At 41.8% G+C, this 22,507-nt stretch overlaps 1 protein-coding gene across 3 annotated transcripts in view; it reads right to left on the reverse strand.

Annotated features, from left to right (window-relative positions):
* PTCH1 (patched 1) overlaps nt 1-22,507 on the reverse strand; it is a 123,685-nt gene that overhangs the window by 91,481 nt on the left and 9,697 nt on the right. The window contains exons 1-2 of one of the 3 annotated variants that reach the window (XM_073670978.1): nt 9,760-10,639; nt 7,415-7,607 (exon numbers count right to left, since the gene is read on the reverse strand). In XM_073670978.1, coding sequence (XP_073527079.1) covers nt 7,415-7,607; nt 9,760-9,945 — 379 coding nt within the window. In that variant the 5' untranslated portion in view covers nt 9,946-10,639. Of the gene's footprint in view, nt 1-7,414; nt 7,608-9,759; nt 10,645-22,507 lie in introns of those variants that run through there. The other 2 variants (XM_073670980.1, XM_073670979.1) reach the window with 2 other exon arrangements.

The raw sequence follows: 22,507 nt of genomic DNA on the forward strand, positions 1-22,507 counted from the left end.
ACGCCTTCGTCATGCCCCAGCTACGTCAACTTTGTCAGAGCTAGGCGAAAATGAAAATGCCAAAAGTCGCAACACTTTTGCGCAGCCTCAAGTTGCACCAAAATGATGCGACTTTTCAAAGCTTTTTACGATAGAAAACATAGTGCCAAGTGTAATATGTCATAATTCCATGCTTATTAAATATACCTTATAGTTCTGTAGTTTAGTTTTTTTCGGGTCCCAGTTTGTATGAATATAATTTTTTGAATAATATATTCAGATATTCAACTGTTGGCATTTGAAACTGGCAATATTAACCTTCCTGCTCTCAGTAAAGCTTTGCAAAGTGTCCTTCTAAAAACTTAATGCCTTATATATATATATATATATATATATATATATATATATATATATAAGAATCCAATGATCATTTATGAAATCTACTGGGGAAAAAAAATAAAAATGAACATGTTTTTCCCCTTCTTGATTTGAAATTTCCTATTCGAATTTTCAAATAATAAGCTGTTTATTTGGCAATAAATTGGACTTAATGTTTATGTCATTTTTAGATTATTTTTTTAATGATATTGTGGAAAAATGTTAAAAAAAATGGGAAATATGTGTCTATTTTTCACAAAGGACTGCTAAAAAAAATCATTTTAAAACACGTGCGTTTTTACGTAGAAATTATTTTTATATATTGGACATGTTTTTTTCTGGGGTAGAGCTAGAAAAAGCAATTTATATTGGTGGTGTCTTTTTTATTATTTTATTTTTTTAATTTTACATGCTGTGCCCCATAAAGTCTTAAAATACCTTTGTGTGGGCATTTTAACATATTAATTTATTATTTTTATTGATTTATTATATTTATTGATTATTTTTATTGCTCATTTTCCCTGTAATTGCGGCTAGTATTTTAGAGCTGACAGCATCTCTTAGGACCCAGCAGCTCCTGTTTTCTCCCTACACCTAGCGATCATATGATAGCTGGGTCCAGAGGAGGAAGCACTGTCAGTGCTCCTATACTGCATACAGACTGCTTGTTCAGCAATGTGTATATAGTGATTAGGAAGGCAGAGATGGCAATAAACCATCTCTGCCTTCTCAATGGGGAGTCTGGCTGCATCTGACAGGCTCCTTGCTGTAGCAACTGCATGTGTTATGATCTGCAACAAGTACTAAGGAAAGATAGGGGAAAGCTGTCCCTACAGTAAGACTAAGCTGAATCCCTACGATGTAGCGGGCTGACTGTTCCTAGCGAACAGACCCGCCTTAGTCCTCGGCTAGTCTGAACGAAGACCTATAGCATAAGGGGAGGGGTCCCTAAAAGAACTAAGGACTGGGACAAAAATGGGACACCTCCTAAACAGAGAAGTTGTTGCAAAACACAAAAGACAAACAGACAAAACGGTACTAGAGGTCCCAGAAGGACCAAGCAAACTGACAGAGAAAGGCACCAAAGCACCTGGCTAGAGAAACAGTCAAACACTGAAGTCCAGCACAGCCAAAAGGGTGGAGCTGGAATAAAAAGGCAGATGGTCACGTGACCGCAAAACACAAGATGGAAAAAACAAACAGGAGAGCATGACTGCCTGAAAGCAGCTTTTGCTGCATTGATATTTTAGGACAGAAGTGCAGGGTAAAGTCAGCTGTAGTAATTAACTTTACCAAATGGATACAGGTTACAAAAGAAAATATTGAAGCAGTTGTCCAGGACTTGACAATTGATCCATCAGATGGATCATCAATATGAGATCTGTTACAGTCTGATCCTGGCATACCTGCCGATTAGCTGAAATCTGCTTACACTCAGTACCCCTGCCCATCAGCTGAATTCTTCATGAGAAATATGTGCTGGAAAACAGCAGTCCTACATATTGCTAAGAAGCTGCTGCCAGGTACTAATTTTTCTCTCCCATTTATTAGAATGGGAGATAAATAGCCACTAAGCAATGTACGGGGGTTTATCTTCCATTCAAATGAATGAAATTAAAGTGCAGTACTCAGAAGCATCCACTAGTCAAAATATGGAGCTACTGTGTTCAACTCTGTACACTGCTTATATCTGACCACTACCAAAGCAGATTTCCATTGATCGGTAACAATGCCAAGTGTCAGACCCCCACCAATGTCATATTGATGACCTATCTGTAGGTTAATTCTGGACAAACCCTTTAAAACAGAAAGCTGAAGCTGTGTATTTCATTAGGCTTTGAATGCAATGGAAAGTGATTCTGATAAATATATGTGGATGTTAATCATTTACAGTTGGATGCACATGGGCTCTCAAGGTCTTAGGTGGTTGAAACAGTTTTTAGTGATCACAACTGTTACACAGACTACCAAGTACAGAAGTTGTTGTACCACCTTTATCTATTGCAGGGATCCCAACTAGTGGCTCGAAAGATACAAGGCCACATATGGAGCTCAGACATCTGTTATTGGCCACACTAAACACCCCTAGTGACACCAGAACTGTCAATTCTCAACCAAAGAAACTCAACCCAAATTGTTTGTTTGTGTTCACAAGCCCCACCACTGCCACCATGTATTTAGCACTAAGAAATTGTGTAATCACAGCTGGACGTGCACAGTATGGGAGGGAATCAGCTTGCTTTCCTTGTGTGGAATCTGCACCTGGGGATAACTAAAACAAGAGGATTTACCAAATGTTCCACATTTTCCCTAAAATTACTTTTAAAACAGAAAAGCCCTCTCCTGATTTATTTGTAGAATGTATGGAGACACACTGTGACTTATATTTGTCAGACTTGTGATAAGCAGAGCTGATTTTGTTTATGCTATGCTATGGTACAGTTTTTAATTTGTGAGCCAACACAAACTGACTAGCAGTTCTCATTACAATCTTGTGGGGATCAAAAGGTTGGCTCCTTTACAAGTAAGGCCCCATGTGTAAGTGTGTTTAAAGCAAGACGTCTTTTCCCAATACATCCATAATTACCTGCTGCTGCAAAACACTTCCTCTGAAGGGAACCAAACTAGTCAATCTTTCCTCAATCTCATCCAGCTATCATCTTACTATTTTACTTCCATCGCTCAGCTGGATGCCAGTCACTTCCAATGCAAACAAAACTGCCCCCATCCGTACATATATATTTTAACTAATCTCCAAACTCCAATCTAAGGGCCACCTCCACTCTGTATTTGACCTTTTTCTCTACTCTCATCACCTTACACTCTTGCCTCCAGGACTAATTAGACTTGCCCCTTTGTTGTCAATCTCTATTATAGGACATGGACACAGTCCAACTCTCTCAATGTTCCTCATCCTCACTCAGATCCAGTCTCCATTTCTGATCACTTTACTTGGTACAATGGTACACTTTAGTATCGATACAATGTTCCTCAACCTCACCCACATCCAGTCTCCTTTTCCGATCACTTTACTTGGTACAATGGTACACTTTAGTATCGATACAATGTTCCTCAACCTCACCCACATCCAGTCTCCTTTTCCGATCACTTTACTTGGTACAATGGTACACTTTAGTATCGATACAATGTTCCTCAACCTCACCCAGACCCAGTCTTCATTTCTGATCACTTTACTTGGTACAATGGTACACTTTAGTATCGATACAATGTTCCTCAACCTCACCCAGACCCAGTCTTCATTTCTGATCACTTTACTTGGTACAATGGTACACTTTAGTATCGATACAATGTTCCTCAACCTCACCCAGACCCAGTCTTCATTTCCGATCACTTTACTTGGTACAATGGTACACTTTAGTATCGATACAATGTTCCTCAACCTCACCCAGACCCAGTCTTCATTTCCGATCACTTTACTTGGTACAATGGTACACTTTAGTATCGATACAATGTTCTTCAACCTCACCCACATCCAGTCTTCATTTCTGATCACTTTACTTGGTACAATGGTACACTTTAGTATCGATACAATGTTCCTCAACCTCACCCACATCCAGTCTCCTTTCCCGATCACTTTACTTGGTACAATGGTACACTTTAGTATCGATACAATGTTCCTCAACCTCACCCAGACCCAGTCTTCATTTCTGATCACTTTACATGGTACACCCATATGGGAACGGCTGTCACAGTTGAGATGCTTTTATCTAGATGTACTCGGTACCTTCTCACCCGTCTGTACATTTTGCAGCATCACGGAAGGTAATAGCACTAGGTAAGGGAATGAGGAGGTTTAACAAATAAAAGATCAAGTTGCGTGACAGTACGTTCTTTTGTTCTGCAAATGGCAAATATCCTTCACATCTTAAGAACCTATACTTTTGCTTATTGAGAAAAAAATATCTGTTGGTGACAGTATAACTATCAATCCTCTGAAATTTTCACAAAAAAAACTTTAACGGGTTTTACACTAAAGTAAGCTATGGTGTCTAGCTAGTATATGCCATGGTTACAGAGCTGTGGTAGTCTGACCTTTGAAGCCTTCTCTGTGCTTTTCTATACCTTTTTTCAATGGGTTCCTATGGTGGACAGATGCCAAGGCATTCATCAAGACTGTGGCCACTGCCAGACTTATGGCTCATTAACCTATATGCCCAACAAAAACGTTGTTTGTACCCTTAGCCTATGCCATGGTTTTGCATAACCACATTTTTCTGCTGCCATTTTACAAAACATGTAGCAAAGACACACAGGCTCCTTTTGTAAGTATGCTAGGCTGCTCAACACAATCAATTAAGAGTTTTCCAGTCAGAAAAAAAAACCTTTCCCCCAGCTCCAGTTTATTTATTTAAAAACAAATTGTTCTTTACTTGCCCTCCCTGGATCCAGCACTGAATCAGCACTGCTGCTCCAAGTGACTGTTATTGTCGATAGCGCTGCAGCCAACAGGTGAGCACAGAGGCCTTGATGTTAATGCTGCAAACATTAGCAGACCCTGGTAGCAGTGATGGAAACTCAGCGCCTGGTCAATTGCCCAGGGACCCCACTCTCTTAGGGGCCCCCAGGATTTATATTCTGTGGTTAAGACTGCTTAAATGGGTATTCCCATCATCAAGATTCTATCCCAATATATAGTAGATGTAAAAATAATATTAGCAAATACCTCCAATTAGAAATGTAGTACAGTTTTTCTGATTCGCTATGTCTCTTTCCTCATGTGCAGGCATTACAGGACCTTAGGTATCAATGGTTACGACCACTAGCAACTAGCTAACTGTCACTATATCAGAGGTCGTAACCATGGATACCTAAGGTCCTGCAATGCCTGCACATGAGGAAAGAGACATAGCGAATCAGAAAAACTGTACTACATTTCTAATTGGAGGTATTTGCTAATATTATTTTTACATCTACTATATATTGGGATAGAATCTTGATGATGGGAATACCCATTTAAGCAGTCTTAACCACAGAATATAAATCCTGGGGGCCCCTAAGAGAGTGGGGTCCCTGGGCAATTGACCAGGTGCTGAGTTTCCATCACTGCTACCAGGGTCTGCTAATGTTTGCAGCATTAACATCAAGGCCTCTGTGCTCACCTGTTGGCTGCAGCGCTATCGACAATAACAGTCACTTGGAGCAGCAGTGCTGATTCAGTGCTGGATCCAGGGAGGGCAAGTAAAGAACAATACATACATATTGGGATAGGATCTAGAAGATGGAAATAACCTTTAAAGACCTTTGGTAATATCACGGTCATGTTTCCATGATGTCACCAAAGGTCCTTTAACTGCAGGAGACTGGGGGGATCTGAAGAGGAGACAGGCTGGTATGTACCGTATGTGCAGTGTGCGTATACTGTATTTACATGTGTATGTGCAGTCTGTGTGTGTCTAATACTTGTGTATGTGTGTGCAGAGTGTGTGTATGTGCAGCGTGTGTGTGATGACATGATTATATTTGAATAAATGTTGATTTTTCTTTGGGGTTCAAGAATAAATGTGGATTGTTGTTCATGGAAAAGAAATAAGATATCCCCTGAAAATAAGTCCTACCCAATCTTTCAGAGCAAAAAAATAATATAAGACCCTGTCTCATTTTCAGAGAAACACGGTAGAATTCACTTCTGAACTGTGTTCTCTATAAAACTTCAAATACAGCTTCCAAATAAATGGACATGACTCTCCTTAGATGTTGCTAATACCATTTCAGCACACCATCTACTCTAAAAGGAATTTGCCCAATATTCTACTTTTCAAAGACTACTCGCACAGCTGTGACACCACTAGGTTAAACCTTGCAGTAAAATATCCTCATAGTATTGGCATGCCTCCACTACTATATACAGTGTAGCACATTAAGCTTTTGTTTGACCAATGAATTTAAAAACCTTATATGGAAGAAATCCATGGATATGAAAAATAGTCGACAATTAATCAAGAGATCCATATACACCATCACCTGGCTGTTATGGGTAAGAAAAACATTAGAGAATGGACAATTTTTCATAACTCTTTGCACTAAATTTCCATTGATATTTACACTTATTTGTTGCCAAATGACTAAATCATTGGAAATGACATCCATAAATTAATTGGGTACAACTTAAGAGGGGAAATCCCAAAGAACACTTTGCATGGCCATGCAATACTGATTAATAAGGGGTGGCATTAATACACTTAGAACACATAAGTTTCCAAAGTGGCAGATGATGCCAACTAATGCAAAAGTCTATAAAGCAATGCTATTGTGATTTAATGAGAAAAAACAACAATTATAAATTGGTCGCCATATTAAGTGAAACTGTTTTTTCTAGCTTAAGTTTTGACAGCGTTTTTTTTTTTATGTCGTCATAGTATGCCATCCAAACCATAGGAAGTCAAGAGTGGCATTGATAGTCAAAACAATAGAAAAGGCAGACATTGTCTTCAAAGTACATATCCTTATTTTATATTCTGTTTTATTAAAAGTAACACAGATATATTAAATAGTTTAAAACACAACATAAAACACTAAATACTGTTTGTACATACAAACAACATATAAAGCCAATGCTAACTCTGTATTCATGAATGCAAAAACAAGAACCATAGCCATTGAAACAAGCAACATCAAATAAGCGAATCTCCCTTTGTGATGGGGACAGCATGTATTTGAAGGATTACACTTCTATTTTACCTTGAGACATATGTTGCACAACTCCACCCTCTTGAAGCAAAACTTGAAAGCTTTCCAACATAGGACCACACACAAGACTCTACAGGTTGCACTGTGCATGATTTCTTGCTAGAGGCCTTCCCAGCAAAACAACTAGTTAATTTCATATTAAATACCCACTTTGATATGGATGGCAACACATGTTAAAACAAATACTAACTAGGAGGTTCAGGAAAGCTGAAAAATGTGCAAGACCAAAAACCATTAGCTGCAACATACTTAAAAAAAAAAAAACATTAAATGAAGCCATAATACACAGTACTGCCTCAGTACGACATGACAAAAAGGTAACAAGTGACACTAAGAAAGGTTTTCTTACCTTCAACCCAAAGCTCCTCCACATTAGTCTCTAGATTCGCTGCTCGTAATCCTACCGCAAAAGCACCAAATATCAAGAGGCCCACAACCAAAAATTTGCCGCAGTTTTTTTGTATGTAGCAACCAAGTTTAAACAACAGTCTTTGAAACATTGCTCTGAGCCATAAAGGCGCTTTCCTGCCCGTGGCTTTCCCCTAAGAAAGATAAAAAAAAAAACAATAAATGTAAGTTAATGTCAAATAAAGCTTCTGAGGTGACATTTGTCATGAAATAAGTATACACGTTTTTCTTAGTCAGTTCAAGTACTGCAGAATCATGTCGTCCAATAGCCATTGCCCATGATGCATGTGTTTTGTCTGTCCCCTACATAAAAAGGATATTAACTGTAATCAGAGGCAACTATGATGGCATAGCCTTGGCAAAGGTAGTTTCTGATTGTCACTTTCATACCACACTGACACAAGTCTCTTCAACTGACGTAGTTCTCAGCAGGTCATCTTTTGCTACTGAAAGGGAAGGAAGGCCTTCGGTGGTGGAAACAGTGATTGTTGTATTCTCACTACACTGGCACCATCATCTCACGGCTGACAGGTATGGCCACCCACCTGGTCACCGGCACTTTGTCACACTGGATATTGCCAAATAGACAGCACATCTAGTAAACCAAATGATTCATCAATTCTACTTTTTTTCACACAATGTATAACTGGCAACAATATAGTATATCCTGATATATGTATATACCGTAGATCTATTGCGATGGTAGCAATGTTCATTTAATTCCAGGGGTGCAAAGGCTTTCTGTAAACAGATTTTAAACCTATTGGTTAGAAAAGCTTTTATTGCTACTGGATTTCATTTAAAGAGGATTTGACACACAAGATTTCACAATACAAACTGCATCCATCCTTATATAGAGCCCTTAGACCTGGTGAGGGTTACCCTTACAATTCATGTCTGATGGGCTGTATAATCTGGACATTAAGATTAGTATTTTATGAAAATCCATATCTTACTAAGAGCCAAAACAGATTATACAGCCATTCTTACATAGATTTTCAAAGTACACCTTTAGGCAAACACAAAGTAATTTCACCAGGTTTCTAATGATGTATGCAGCAGAAACCTGGGGACAAATTAAGCAGAGAACTGATTACTAACTAGATCAGCATCTACAGGAAGACAGTGGAAGTCCTGGAAAGCGTGTTTCCACATTAGCAGAAGCACTATCTATTGACTATACACGTGGTTACAATGTACAGACACATGGACTAGTAGTAATGTCCACAGAGACCTTGTGAATGAAGAAGCGATCTGGCCCTATAGAGCTCACAACAACATTAGTGAACGGAAGAGGGCAGCCACATGGTCTATCCTTGTTAGGAGTAAAAAGGGGGGACTGTTCCGTGTGGCAGACACACTGGGAAAATAAACAGGATGCCTGCAGGCGGGTATATACAATCTGTGTGCACAGAGGAGATCCCTTCTCACCTTCTACATCTAACATTACTACAGGCTGAGATCCAGAGACACCAGAGCAATATATTACTAATCCAGGCACACACAGCACACTGGTCATCCTACTCTCCAGGGCAGGATTTATGAATGGTGCAGGAGCACCACTACATTGTATTCTAGGCACTGCTGGCTGCTCCCCTCTGCAGAGCTGTACCAAGTGAACGATCCCTACTGTTCTTGTACCCAGGGCAAGATCCTACAGCTCTAATACATAGTGCACAATCCTTACAGCTCTAGTACATAGTGCAGGATCCCTACAGCTCTTGTATCTAGAGCACACCCACTGCTCGATCCCTACAGCTCTATTACATAGTGCACAATCCCTACAGCTCTAGTACCCAGTGCACGATCCCTACAGCTCTAGCACCCAGTGCACGATCCCTACAGCTCTAGCACCCAGTGCACGATCCCTACAGCTCTAGCACCCAGTGCATGATCCCTACAGCTCTAGCACCCAGTGCACGATCCCTACAGCTCTAGCACCCAGTGCATGATCCCTACAGCTCTAGCACCCAGTGCACGATCCCTACAGCTCTAGCACCCAGTGCACAATCCCTACAGCTCTAGCACCCAGTGCACGATCCCTACAGCTCTAGCACCCAGTGCACGATCCCTACAGCCCTAGCACCCAGTGCACGATCCCTACAGCTCTAGTACCCAGTGCACGATCCCTACAGCTCTAATACCCAGTGCACAATCCCTACAGCTCTAGTACCCAGTGCACGATCCCTACAGCTCTAGCACCAAGTGCGACATTCTGACCTGCTGTAACACTACTATTTACTCACTCACTCTCATTGACCCCCAAGGAACCCAAGCACACTTCACCTCTGAGATCTGCTGGAGGGCGAACGTGGCATCACAGTAGCTCGGCCGCTGAAGATAGTCCAGGTCAGGCGGCCCAATAGTCCTGTGCTGCGGGTCTCTGTTGCGCCCCCTCCTCCTGGCTACCCTCGGCCGGGCAGCTGGCTCCCTACTGCCCTGTGGCTCAGTAGCATAGGCAGCCAGGGCCATGTTGTGGCCGGGATGTGGCCGTAGCTTTTGCGACTTTTGCACTCCTCTTTGCCCCTAAGGTTTAGCTGGGTCGTGATGGGGGAGGAAAGGCTTCTTGTTCCTTGGCTGGCACTGCTCGACTCTTCATGCTTCTCCAGGCGAGGTGGTGGAGGGCGGCGAGTCACACTTTGCGCCTTCCATCCCCACATTTCGCGATCCGGAGGTCTGAGCCGCTTCCCACATTCAGAGAGTGTTTGTTTATGTGTGGAAGGTGGAGAGAGGGAGTAGAGGAACTCCTGCACTCGCTCACAGCACACTACTCCACAGAGATCCCAGCACAGAGGAACATGGAAGCAGCTAATCCCACATTGCGCTATGTGCACCGCCTGCCAGAAAGACCAGATCTCCCAGCGCGCAGTCTGGATCCCACTTGTAAATTGGCTCTGTGCACGATGGAGACTAGCCGGGGACACGAGCCTGCTTCTCCGCTCACTGAGGAGTCCTCCCTGTGTAGCAGCCACTGATCATGCTTTTCCACAATGCACCCGGTAACAGCAGAACAGCAACCCGATCCGTAACTGGGGCCCTGGGAGACTTGCTCAGCTGCCTGTGCGCTCCGCTCTTTCTACCTTGCTCTTTCCTTGCTTCAATAGATGAGATGTAGAAGAAGGGGGGAGGGCGAGAAAACTCGCTCTCTCCATTTGGAGAAAGAGAAAAGGAGGGGAGAATGTAGAGAGAGCCGCCCCCGGGGCTGTCAGATGGCTGGGAATTCGCTCATACCATTGGCTGAAGTGCAGCAAAAAAATACTCAACAAACATGACTATTATTAGCTGCTTAGCAACAGCTCACCAAAGTAGAGGGACCACCCAGGCAGCCAGGGCTTGTGTGTGTATGTGTGTGAGTGTGTGTATCTCCCAGCTTCAGGGGGAGTCTTAAAGAGAACCAAACCTTCCTCGCATGCAAGCCGACATTAACATGCCTTCCCCTCTTTTCCAGCCTGCGCACTTTCCTCTGCTTTCCGTCTTCACGCTAATATCCTGCTTTCTTTCTTCTCCAGTTATTACTTTTTTTCTGCTTTCTCTCTTTCCCAGACTTTACACTTTTCTCAGCTTTCCTTCTTCAGTGTCGTGTTTTCGATCTTCTAGATTTTTTCTATTTTCTCTTCTTGTTCCAGTCTCTATTTCTGCCTGCTTCCTCTTTTTCCTTGATCTCCTGTTTCTGGACTACTCTGCTTTCCTCTTCTACATTAGTCCCTACATTTTTCTTCTTCATACTGCATAGCTATCTTTCCCTTCCTGTTCCTTAGTCTTTTGTTTTTCCTTTTCATTACCTCTTTTTTCCAGTTCCTGAGCTTATCTTACCCATTTTTCCTTCCTCTGTCTTTGCACTTTTGTTTTTTCTCTTCTCCAATCTCCTGACTTTTATCTGATTTCTTCTAGCTATAGTCTCTACACTATAGTCTCTTAATCCTGTATAGTTTTGGTCTCTGTCTGCAGTCTCTTCTCCTTTTTCGGCTCTACTTTCCGTTTTCTTTCGTCTCTCCAGTAATCTTTGATTTCCCAGTCTCTTCATCATTCTCTGCTTTCCCTTTCTCTAGTCTCTGATTTCCCTTTGTCTCTTCACTTCTCTCTTCTTTTACTTTTATCTAGTCTTTATAGCAATCTATGCCATACCTCTTCTCTATTATCATTTTTAGTTTTCTCCACATCTTTCTTCTCTAGTCTCTGCTTTCCTTCTCTGTTTTCATTTTTCTCTGCGTTCCCTCTCCTCTAGTCCCCCAAAAGTTTATGCTTTCCTTTTGTCTCCAGTCTCTTCTCTCCACTTTCAACCTTCTCTATTCTCTATAGTTGTCTCTGCTTTCACTCTTCTCTGTCCTCTTCACTTTTCTTTGCTTTCCCTTTCTCCAGTCTCTTCTCTTTTCTCTGCATCCCTCTTCTTGTCTGCACAGCAGTCTCTGTTCTGTCTTTTCACACTGGTTTTCATTTTCTCTAGTTACTCTGGTCCCTTCTTTTCCTGATTAGTATAGAAGCCTTTTGTTTTCCTCTGTTTCCATCCCTGCACATATCTTTCACTTCTCTCTTCTCTGTACTTCTTTCTGCTGTCCCCTCTTCTTAAATCCTTAGATACTTTTCTCTCCTTTCCCTCTTTGTCTCCAGTATCTGCATTTTCCTCAACTCTCTCTTCTCAACTCAGAGCAGCCGGTCATAGTTATAAAAAAAAGCAGGCATCGCCAAATAAACACTTTTGTGTCAAAGTTACTTTACACGTTTTGTGCCCATCTAGTGGGAACTCTTCAGAGATCCTTTAAAGAGGCGCTTTGGCCCCAAGCTGAAACAAATACTGGGAGGTCCAAGCTTGAATTCCCAGGCTTGCACAAATAATGACACAGTGCTTGTGGGAGAAGTACTGGGAAGTGCCAGATTTTTTTCTTTTTCTTATAACATTCCATTTTCAGGAAAATAAAAAGGCACCCCTTCCAAACTAGACTACAATGATAGCTATCATCATACCAGCTTGGTATCTTTTTCTATAAGCAAATATGCAGTAAATGTAACCCTTTATTACCCCCACATAATTCATGGCTGTGACTTTCGTCCCACAGCATGCTATGGGTTAACGACCCACCACACGCTATACTCTAGAATTCCGATGGAACACATGATAGAGATTTGTGGCAAGGATGTATGCTACAGCAACCATATCCCCCTGTAATATATTATGTATGTATTTTGGTACTGATTCATTGTGAATGTAGGAATGATCTTTTAACTGTTGCTATTCCAAATAATTCAGATATTTTTTTATGATTAGCATTCCTTGATAGAGTTCTGATACTTTACATCATAAAGTAAATAGAGGCTTTTTTTTCTCTAGGCTATCATCTATAGTTTTCTGTTAACCTACATAAGGTTTTAACTATGCATCAGAAGTTACCCGCACAAGTTCACTTGGGCCTCTTGTAGACACAGCTGGCTGCCTCGGAAAAGAATTATTACCTGTCTTTAGTGACACTTTGCAGCAAAATGATGTCACATGAAATTTGAGTAAATGAGAATAAACTATACTAAATATATTACATGCTGACATTTTGAACTGAGGTGAACAATGCTAAGCTTAGCCTCCTCTTTAAAAGTTTAGTAAAGTAAAGCTTTGTCTTATTCAGTCTTTATAGCCAATGCACATAACTCTTATACAGATCCATGCTGTCTGTATCCAGAATATGGCACCCATAGGCTGTTATGAAGCCATACAGTGCCTCCAATTTCACACAGAGGCATGTGGGGTGTTTTTCTTTTGGTATGATTCTAGGAGAAAAAATATGTTGGCATGCTCCATCACATGCCATGCCAGAGATATTCTCCTCTAAAAACATTGCTTCTTGAGTAAAATGCACCCCTGGTGTCCACAGGTTTATGATCAGGACCAGATGGGATGTACTCGCCAAAGTACTGAGTCTGTGCTCATGTCGATTCTGTGTGCTTGGACCCTTGAAGTGAATGTTTGCCTTTTGCGAAGCCTTACAAGATTGAAAGTGAAATTCCATAGAAAGTTTATGCAAAGAGTGTTTAGGCTATGTTCACACAAAGTTTTTTTATGTTGATTTTGAAGCAGATCTGCTTCAAAATGCACATGAACAAAAATGCTTCCACTAATTTTTCGCCCTGATTCAACAAGCAGTTTTTGTCAGTTTTCTGGTATAAAACGGCTTGAAACATCTTAAAATTTGTTTGCAACTCGTAGTTGCAAAATAATTTGCGACTATGGCATTTTTACCTGGCCAGCTCTGAAAAGGATTGGAAAAGTGAGTGAAGCTTATCCAGAGGGGCGCTAGGGAGCGTATCCAGCAAATTCATCAAAATTCATGCCACAAAAGATAAATTGCGACAGCAATGGACTCCAATCATTGACGTGCAAAACCCCAGTCTTGATGAATTGGGGCCTTTGAATACTCTTTTATGTGCGTATTTTGAAGCAGATCAGCTTTAAAACCCATGTGAAAAAAACCTGTGAACCTATCCTTAGGGTAGGGTCACACAACTGTTTCTCTCCATCCAAGAAAAATGGTCCAGTTATGCTAATCAGACTCTGATCAGAGTTTAATTAGAGTGGGATCAGATTTTTTCAGAGGTGGAGAGAAAAAAAAGTTTCTCCACCTTCTCCATCCAGTCAGTCCATGAAAATCAAACCGCACTCAGATGTCATCCAAGTTCGGTCCGATGTTTTCCACGGACCCATAGACTTGCATGGACGATTTTGATTGGACACTAAGGCCAAAATCGGACATGTCACCAATTTTTTTCCTCGGACCACACAGCCTCATAGGTACCAGTGCAATCCGTCAAAACGAAGGACAGCACTTGTCCGTTTTAAACAGTTGTGTGCATGAGCCCTAAAAGTGATTTGTGATGTAGATATTGGAGTGGAATCCATAAATATTAACCCAAGGGTTATTCCCATATCAGTCATGGCTGAGTTAGGAATAAGGCTCGGTCCACATTTTATCTGTGCTTATAGTTGGCCGTAAACAGTACAGGAAATATGTGCCCGACAGTGAGCACTGTCAGGATGGATGCTGAGGCATCCATCCACCATTGTAGACAAATTTATACCGCATAGCATACGTTTCTTTGCAGTCGTCTCATGTATAGAAAGCGCAGTCTGCTGCCCTTTCCTATACAGTGAATGGTTATCCAGCCGCATACTGGGCAGACAGAAGCTGAAAGAACACACTTTTAGTCTCCGTCTGGTGAATAGTGCCTTTGGCGACGTTACATCAGGAAAAGCTCGTAATGTATACTGTTAGCTAGATGTACGGACAGAATGTGCACCTAGCCTAACTCCATCTGGGCGCCAGCCATTGGACAGGGAGCTACAGAAACAGCCAAGAGTTATGCTTTTATCCCGTAACACCCATAGAAATGAATGGGAGTGAAGGAAACAGTAGCACAGTGACAAGCCACTCTGGATATTTCCATAGTCCCATCTCCACAGGTTGGCAAATGGATGAGCTATTTCCATGAAAGCCAGAGATGAGAACGGAAATAACTCCAAAGGGGCGGAAGTTCAGAGGACATTCGCAGAAGCCCATCCATGTGCTGCAGAAATTGATATCGGCTGAGGATTTTGAGATCGGCAGAATGTCAATTTCTGTGGTGGATCTTTCACCTTTCCGTGTAGCAGGGTTGAATTCTGAGGTAAATCGGAATCAAAATCTACATGTAAGGTCACGTGTATTAGGTCAGTATTTTCCCTCAGTATTTGTAAGCCAAAACCAGTGGAACAATCAGAGGAAAAGTATAATAGAAACACATCACCCCTTCTGTATTTATCACCCACTCCTGGTTTTGTCTTACAAATACTGAGGTAAAAAACTCACTGAATACTCAACGTGTGAACGTGGCCTTACTACAATTCACTTACGCCCAAGAGAAGTCCAGGCAATATGGCGCCTGCAGTTTATGGTAAGATATTATAAATACTCAAACATTGATGCTTACTGCTAAGTCCCGGAAAACCCTAATGCACCACTATAATACTAAACGTTGAAAACACCAAAAAAATGCTAAATAGGAGTCACATTAAGACAAATGTGACACGACAGCTGTCTGACACCATTCCTAAAAAGCTCTGCAGCTTTTTTTCCCCTCACAAAGCCCTCTGTATGGAGTTAACTAGAAGTTGTTCCAGCAGTGAGGGAGTTAACAGCAGCACTGTGTGTGTCCATTGAAGAAAAAAACCTTAAGCGTTGCTGGCGGGGAGGAGGGAGCTGAGGGGACAGGCCTGAGGGAGAGAGAAAAGCCGCCCGACAGGGGCGGGAATTCCGCCTGCGTCACGTGGTGGACGGGCCCCCTGAAGAAGGCGCGCTCCTCGGTCAGCACTATGGCGCAGTGCAGACGTCTGCACAGGGCAGGAGAGCTCTGCCGGACACGAGTCTGCCACCGGAGCGTCCACGTCAGAGGGCACAGCACCGTGTATACGTGCACGCCATACTGTGGCGGTCCTGTAGGACACATGCTTGTGCTGCCGCGTGAAGAAATACCTCACAAGCCATAGTACATTCCTGAGAGGACACCGTCCCCCTTGACGTTACCCAATACCTGTCAGGCCTGACAGGAGCCCTCCTGTACCGTGTACATAACACCATGTGCACAGGCGCCGACCACCACTGACCAGAGCAGCCCCCTTATGTAGTCAGCCCTCACACATCGCTGGCCTGCTCTGCTTATTATGGACCCAGCAAAGGCTCCTCGCAAGAAAGGCTGAGGCACCTCCAGACATTCTTTGCAGGAACTGTCCACTTTTGGGGACATGTTTTTTAATGAAGTGCATGTATTTGGGAATAAAGATAATTTTTGCTACTGGGTTTCATTAAAAATGTCACCTTATTTGCCTTCTATAGCCTTTGTTGTGTTCTCTATAGCTAGCTGTAGAATGAGTTAACTGAGATTTTGTCAGTGAGCTCATTCAGATTGAATGATGAGAGTTTGTAACTTATTTGTTTTTTTCTGAACTCTCAGCTGAGTTATGGCCACATAGATCACATCAAAGTTGGATCTACAAGGGAACAAAGTACCCGTAGAAGCCAAACAGTGCAGATTTAGTAAGGAAACCCAATTGCAAAAATATATGTATTTAAGATAAACTAAAGGCGTGCAATCCTTTTAACCTATATGTCACATATAAAATCACGTGTGGATACTGGAAAATATACAGTAAATGTAAAGTTTCCATTATTCCTAAGATAGAGAATTACTGATTGCTGGGCATCTGATGTCTGGGACCCCAACGGTCACTAGGATGGGGTCAGTTTTGAGTGGTGCGAATGTGCACATGCTTTATCTCCGATCCAGACACTGTCTATGGGACTGCTGGAAAAAGCCTACAACAGAGCTGCTATTTCCAACAGTCCCATCGACAAAGAATAGAGCAGTGGTTGTACATGTGCAACTCCCAAATCCAGAGCCCCATTCTCGGAATCGCTGCGGGTTACTGCAGCCGGACCCCCCCGCCATCAGTAAATTGTCCATTGGACAGAGGATAACTTACTAAATTGTGAGTAACCCTTTAGGTTATGTGCACACGTTTTGTATTGGCAGCAGATATTTCTGAGTGTTAGCAGGAAAACTGCTGGGTAAAATAGGCTTGTTTTTGTGTACATATGTGATGCGTTTTGCTTAGGTTTTTTTCCCATTCTGAATGGGTGATAAACGCAGAAAAACACTGAATAAATTGGCTTGCTGCATATTTGAAGAAACGCTTTAAGGCTACGAGCCCACTATCCGTTTTTGCCACGGAATTTCCACAGCGAAAACGCTTAATAAACGCTTGGTAATACGTGCCCCATGGTCCCTAATGAAAATCCGCATGTCCTGTGCACATGCTGCGGAAATTTCCACTGCGGATTATCATTGCGGAAAAATACGCAGCATGTCCATTAATTTTGTGGACAGCGTAATTGCCACCAATGACTTGCATTGAATCGTATAATATCTGTATGAGCACATGTGCACAAGCGGATATTATGTGATTCAATGTGCGGATGGTACCCGGGTCTGGAGAAGAGGAGACTCTCCTCCAGACTCGGGTACCATAGAACCTGTTAAAAAAAGAATTTAAAATAAAAAATAAAGATTATATTTACCTTCCGATGTCCCCCAATGTTTTCTCCGCTGCGTCCGGTCTGTTGTATGGGTCGCGGTGGTGTGAAAGGACCTGCCATGACGTCATTTAGTCATGTGACAGGTTACGCGACCGCTGACGTCGGCGGTCCTTTCATGGCAGGTCCTTTCACACCACCGCGAGCCATACAGTACAACAGACCGGACGTAGCGGAGAAAACACCGGGGGCCATCGGAAGGTAAGTATAATCTTTATTTTTTACCATTCTTATTCTTTTTTTTTTAACTATTTACTTGGTCACACTATATAAATCCATGGCCGGTTGCATGGATTTATATAGTGTGACCAAGTTGTCAAGCACTTTTCCAAGTGATGCTAAAATTGCTTGGAAAAGTGCTTGATAACCCGCATGCAGAAATGCATGCAAAAATGCTTGACAAACGCTTCTACCTGGCAGGAAAAACGCATGTAAAATCCGCATGCATTTTTCCTGCCAGGGAGAAGCGGAAAAAATATGCAGCATTTCTGCATCGTAGGCACTTAGCCTGAAGGTTCAAATCTGCAAGGAGAAAATAAGCAGCATATTCATAAGATTTCAGAAATCTCATTCACTTTGCTTATAATGTAAAATGCTTGTTTTTCTCCCACGGAAAAAAACGCGCCAAAAAAACGGCAAAAAATGTAACGTGTGAACAAGGGATGCTGCATTCATGAGGCTGTGAAGTTCAGGTCAAGAGACATGCAGGCAGTCCTTGCATCACTGTCTATGGCAAACGGATGTGTGAATGCGGATAAGGATAAGTGCACATGGCCTCGGTGCACTTAGCCTATGAGTATATATTGGGAGCTTTCCCCAATGTATACTGTAAAGTCGCCATAGGTGACAATCATAGAATGGTAGAGTTGGAGGGGACCTCCTGGGTCATCTGGTCCAACCCCCTGCTCAAAGCAGGATTCACTAAATCATCTCAGACAGATGTCTGTCCAGCCTCTGTTTGAAGATGTCCATTGAAGGGGAACTCACCACCTCTCGTGGCAGCCTGTTCCACTCATTGATCACCCTAACTGTCAATAAGTTTTTTCTAATATCTAATCTGTGTCTCCTCCCATTCAGTTTCATCCCATTGCTTCTAGTCTTTCCTTGTGCAAATGAGAATAAAGATGATCCTTCTTCAATGTGACAGCCCTTGAGATATTTGTAGACAGCTATTAAGTCTCCTCTCAGTCGTCTTTTTTGCAAGCTAAACATTCCCAAATCCAGTAACCGTTCCTCATAGGACATGGTTTGCAGACCGGTCACCATTCTGGTCGCTCTTCTCTGAACTTGCTCCAGTTTGTCGATGTCTTTTTTAAAATGTGGTGCCCAAAACTGGATGCAGACCATAGAGGAGTAAAGTCCGATAATGACTTCACGTGATCTAGACTGTATGCTTCTGTTAATACATCCCAGAATTGTATTTGCCTTATTTGCTGCTGCATCACACTGTTGACTCATGTTCAATCTATGATCTATTAGTATACCTAAGTCTTTTTCACATGTACTGTTGCTTAGCTCTATTCCTCCCATTTTGTATATGCTTTTTTCATTTTTATTGCCCAGATGTAGTACTTTGCATTTTTCCCTGTTAAAAACCATTCTGTTAGTTACTGCCCACTGCTCCAGTTTATTTAGGTCTTTTTGAATCCTCTCTCTCTCTTCTCTAGTGTTAGCTATCCTTCCTAGCTTTGTGTCATCAGCAAATTTAATCAGTCTACCCTCAATTCCTTCATCTAAATCATTGATAAAGATGTTTAACAATACAGAGCCCTGTGGTACCCCACTTGAGACATTCATCCAACTGGATGTGAAGCCATTTACGACCACTCTTTGAGTCCGATCACTAAGCCAGTTATGAATCCACCTAACAGTTGCCTTGTCCATTCCATACTTGGTCATTTTTTCAATAAGGATGGTGTGAGATAGTTTGTCAAATGCTTTGCTAAAGTCAAGATATACTATATCTACAGCATTTCCCTGATCCACCCAGTCAGTGATTCTGTCATAGAAGGAAATTAAGTTAGTCTGACATGACTTGTTAGTTACAAACCCATGCTGACTCTGGTTAATCACTTCATTCTTATCCAGGTACTTACATACATGTTGTTTAATAATTTGTTCAAAGATCTTTCCTGGTATAGAAGTCAGACTCACTGGCCTATAGTTCCCTGGGTCCACCTTCTTCCCCTTTTTGAAGAAAGGAACAACAGTTGCTCTTCTCCAGTCTTCTGGGACTTCTCCTGTTCTCCAAGAATTTTCAAAGATTATGGAGAGTGGTTCTAAAATTTCTTCTACGATCTCCTTCAGTACTCTGGGGTGTAATTCATCTGGACCTGGAGACTTGAACTCATTTATGTTAGCTAAATATTCCCTCACAATCTCTCTGTTTACGGATAACTTGGATTCTTCTATTCCTTTAATAGGACAGTGAAGATCAGTTGATGTTACATTTTCTTTCTGAGAGAAAACAGATGCAAAATAGGAATTAAAAAGTTCAGCCTTCTCAACATCCTTTCTTACCATTTCACCATTTTCATCCTGTAAAAATCCTATAGCATCTTTGACTTTTCTTTTACTTTTGACATACCCCCAAAATCCTTTTTTATTGCTTTTGACATCTCTTGCAAGCCTTAATTCAATGTCAGCTTTAGCTAACTTGATACGTGCCCTGCAGGTTCTGCAGACTGCAGTATAATCTTCTTTAGATATGCCTCCCTCTTTCCATTTGATAAACATTTTTTTCTTTCTTTTTAGCATGTGTTTAAGTTCTGTGTTCATCCATCCTGGTTTCCTTAAATGCTTCCCATTCTTCCTACTTTTCGGGATTGTTAACGATTGTGCTTTGAGAATCTCATTTTTAAAAATTTCCCATCCTTCCTGGACATTTTTGTCCTTAAGGACATCCAGCCATTGGATCCCTCCTATTCTCTTTCTGAGTCACTTAAAATCAGCCTTTCTGAAATCTAACCTTGAAGTTTGAGTCTTCCATGTCTTCCTCCTCTAGTTATCCAAAATTCTATAATAGCATGATCGCTGCCTCCTAGGGTCCCAGCCACTTTTACCCCCTCAACCATTTCATCCCTGTTTATAAGGATTAGATCCAAAGTAGCAGATCCCCTTGTTTTCTCCCCTACCTTTTGGAAGATAAAGTTGTCAGCAAGAGAGGATAAGAATTTGCTTGACCTGTTAGTTTTACTTGAGAGAGATTCCCAACAAATGTCTGGATAGCTGAAATCTCCCATGACCACTACGTCATATTTTTTGGAGAACTTGGTCATTTGATACATAAAGAGTTCATCAATACCTTCAGCTTGCCCAGGTGGCCTGTAGTAAATGCCTACAATGGTGTCCTTTCCGTTGTTCTCTCCTTGTATTCTCACCCAGTTTCCACAGAACTCCCAGTCTGTGCTTCAATCTCTGTGCAGATATACGCTTTTCTAACATACAATGCGACACCTCCTCCTCGTTTATCAAGTCTGTTTCTTGCAAATAAGTTGTATCCTTTTAGCCTTGTATTCCAATCATGTGTATCGTCCCACCAAGTTTCAGTGATTCCAATGACATCATATTCCTTTTCCTGCGTTAGTAGTTCCAATTCTCCTTGTTTGTTTCCCATGCTTTGTGCATTTGTATAAAAACATTTTAGTTTGTGATTGGTTTCTCTTCCTCCCATATTTTTATTATTTACATTTTTTTGCCTTTGTTCTTTCTTTCCACTTCCAGTAGCAGAGATCTCAATAGTATTTGTCAGCTGTATATCTTTTTCTGGCCTTTTGCTTCCCTTCCCACATTGTTCTAGTTTAAAGCTCTCCTGATGAGTGTAGCAAGACGACTTCCAAATACATGTTTTCCAGTCTTCGTAAGGTGCACCCCATCTCTAGCAAGTAGTCCATCATATAGGTAATTCATTCCGTGATCCAGAAATCCAAATCCTTGTTGACGGCACCATCGACATAGCCAGTTGTTCACCTGTAGAATCTTATTCCACCTCATTGTTCCATGGCCATCCACTGGGAGGATGGATGAGAAGACCACCTGCGCTCCCAATTCTTTCACTTTCTTGCCTAAGTCTTCAAAGTCACTGCAGATGGTTTCCAGGTCCTTTCTTGCGGTGCCATTTGTCCTCACATGTATTAGCAGGAATGGGTAGTGATCTGTAGGTCTGAAGAGTCTTGATATCCTGTCAGACACATCTTTAATTTTTGCTCCTGGAAGACAGCACATTTCTCTTGAGGTTATGTCTGGTCTGCAGATAGCGGCCTCTGTTCCTTTCAACAGGGAATCCCCCATGACCACCACTCTCCGTTTTTTCTTCACAACATTTTTCTTTCTCCATTCAGGAGGATTTTGAGGGCTTACAAGGTTCTTCATTGTGGGCAAAGTCTTATCTTGCTGTATTTCTTCGTGGTTCTCCTGCGTGAGAGCCTGGTACTGGTTCCTGAGCAGTATAGGTGCTGACTGGCTCTCGATCCTCCTGCTTCTGTGGGTCACATGCTTCCATTCCTCTGTTTCGTCAGGTGCAGTTCGAATTTCTTTTTTTTCTGTATCATGAAGAGATAATTCTACTCTGTCTAAGAACTCTTCACCTTCCTTAATGATTTTCAAGTTAGTTAACCTCTCTTCTAGATTTCGCAACTTTTCCTCCAACAGGTACACAAGCTTGCATTTCTGGCATGTGAAGTTTGGCCTATCTGTGAACATGTAGCAGGATATGCAGCCCACCAAATGGCTCCTGGACTCTTCCATATTCTTATTGTTGATATGTTATGAAAACAGTGAAAAACGCTCCAAAATTCGCGCGCTGTTCACCGCTCGCGGAGACTCTTCACTTATCCCAAAATGCAGTGAGAATATGCAAATGGTCTCCTCAGGACTCCTCCCCTGGTTCACCGATGTCCTATTTTCAGCTCCAATGGCCAAAATCC

The sequence above is a fragment of the Phyllobates terribilis genome, unplaced genomic scaffold (assembly GCF_046119375.1).
Source record: "Phyllobates terribilis strain yellow unplaced genomic scaffold, ASM4611937v1 Scaffold_1__5_contigs__length_1240528914, whole genome shotgun sequence".
NCBI classification, from domain to species: Eukaryota; Metazoa; Chordata; class Amphibia; order Anura; family Dendrobatidae; genus Phyllobates; species Phyllobates terribilis.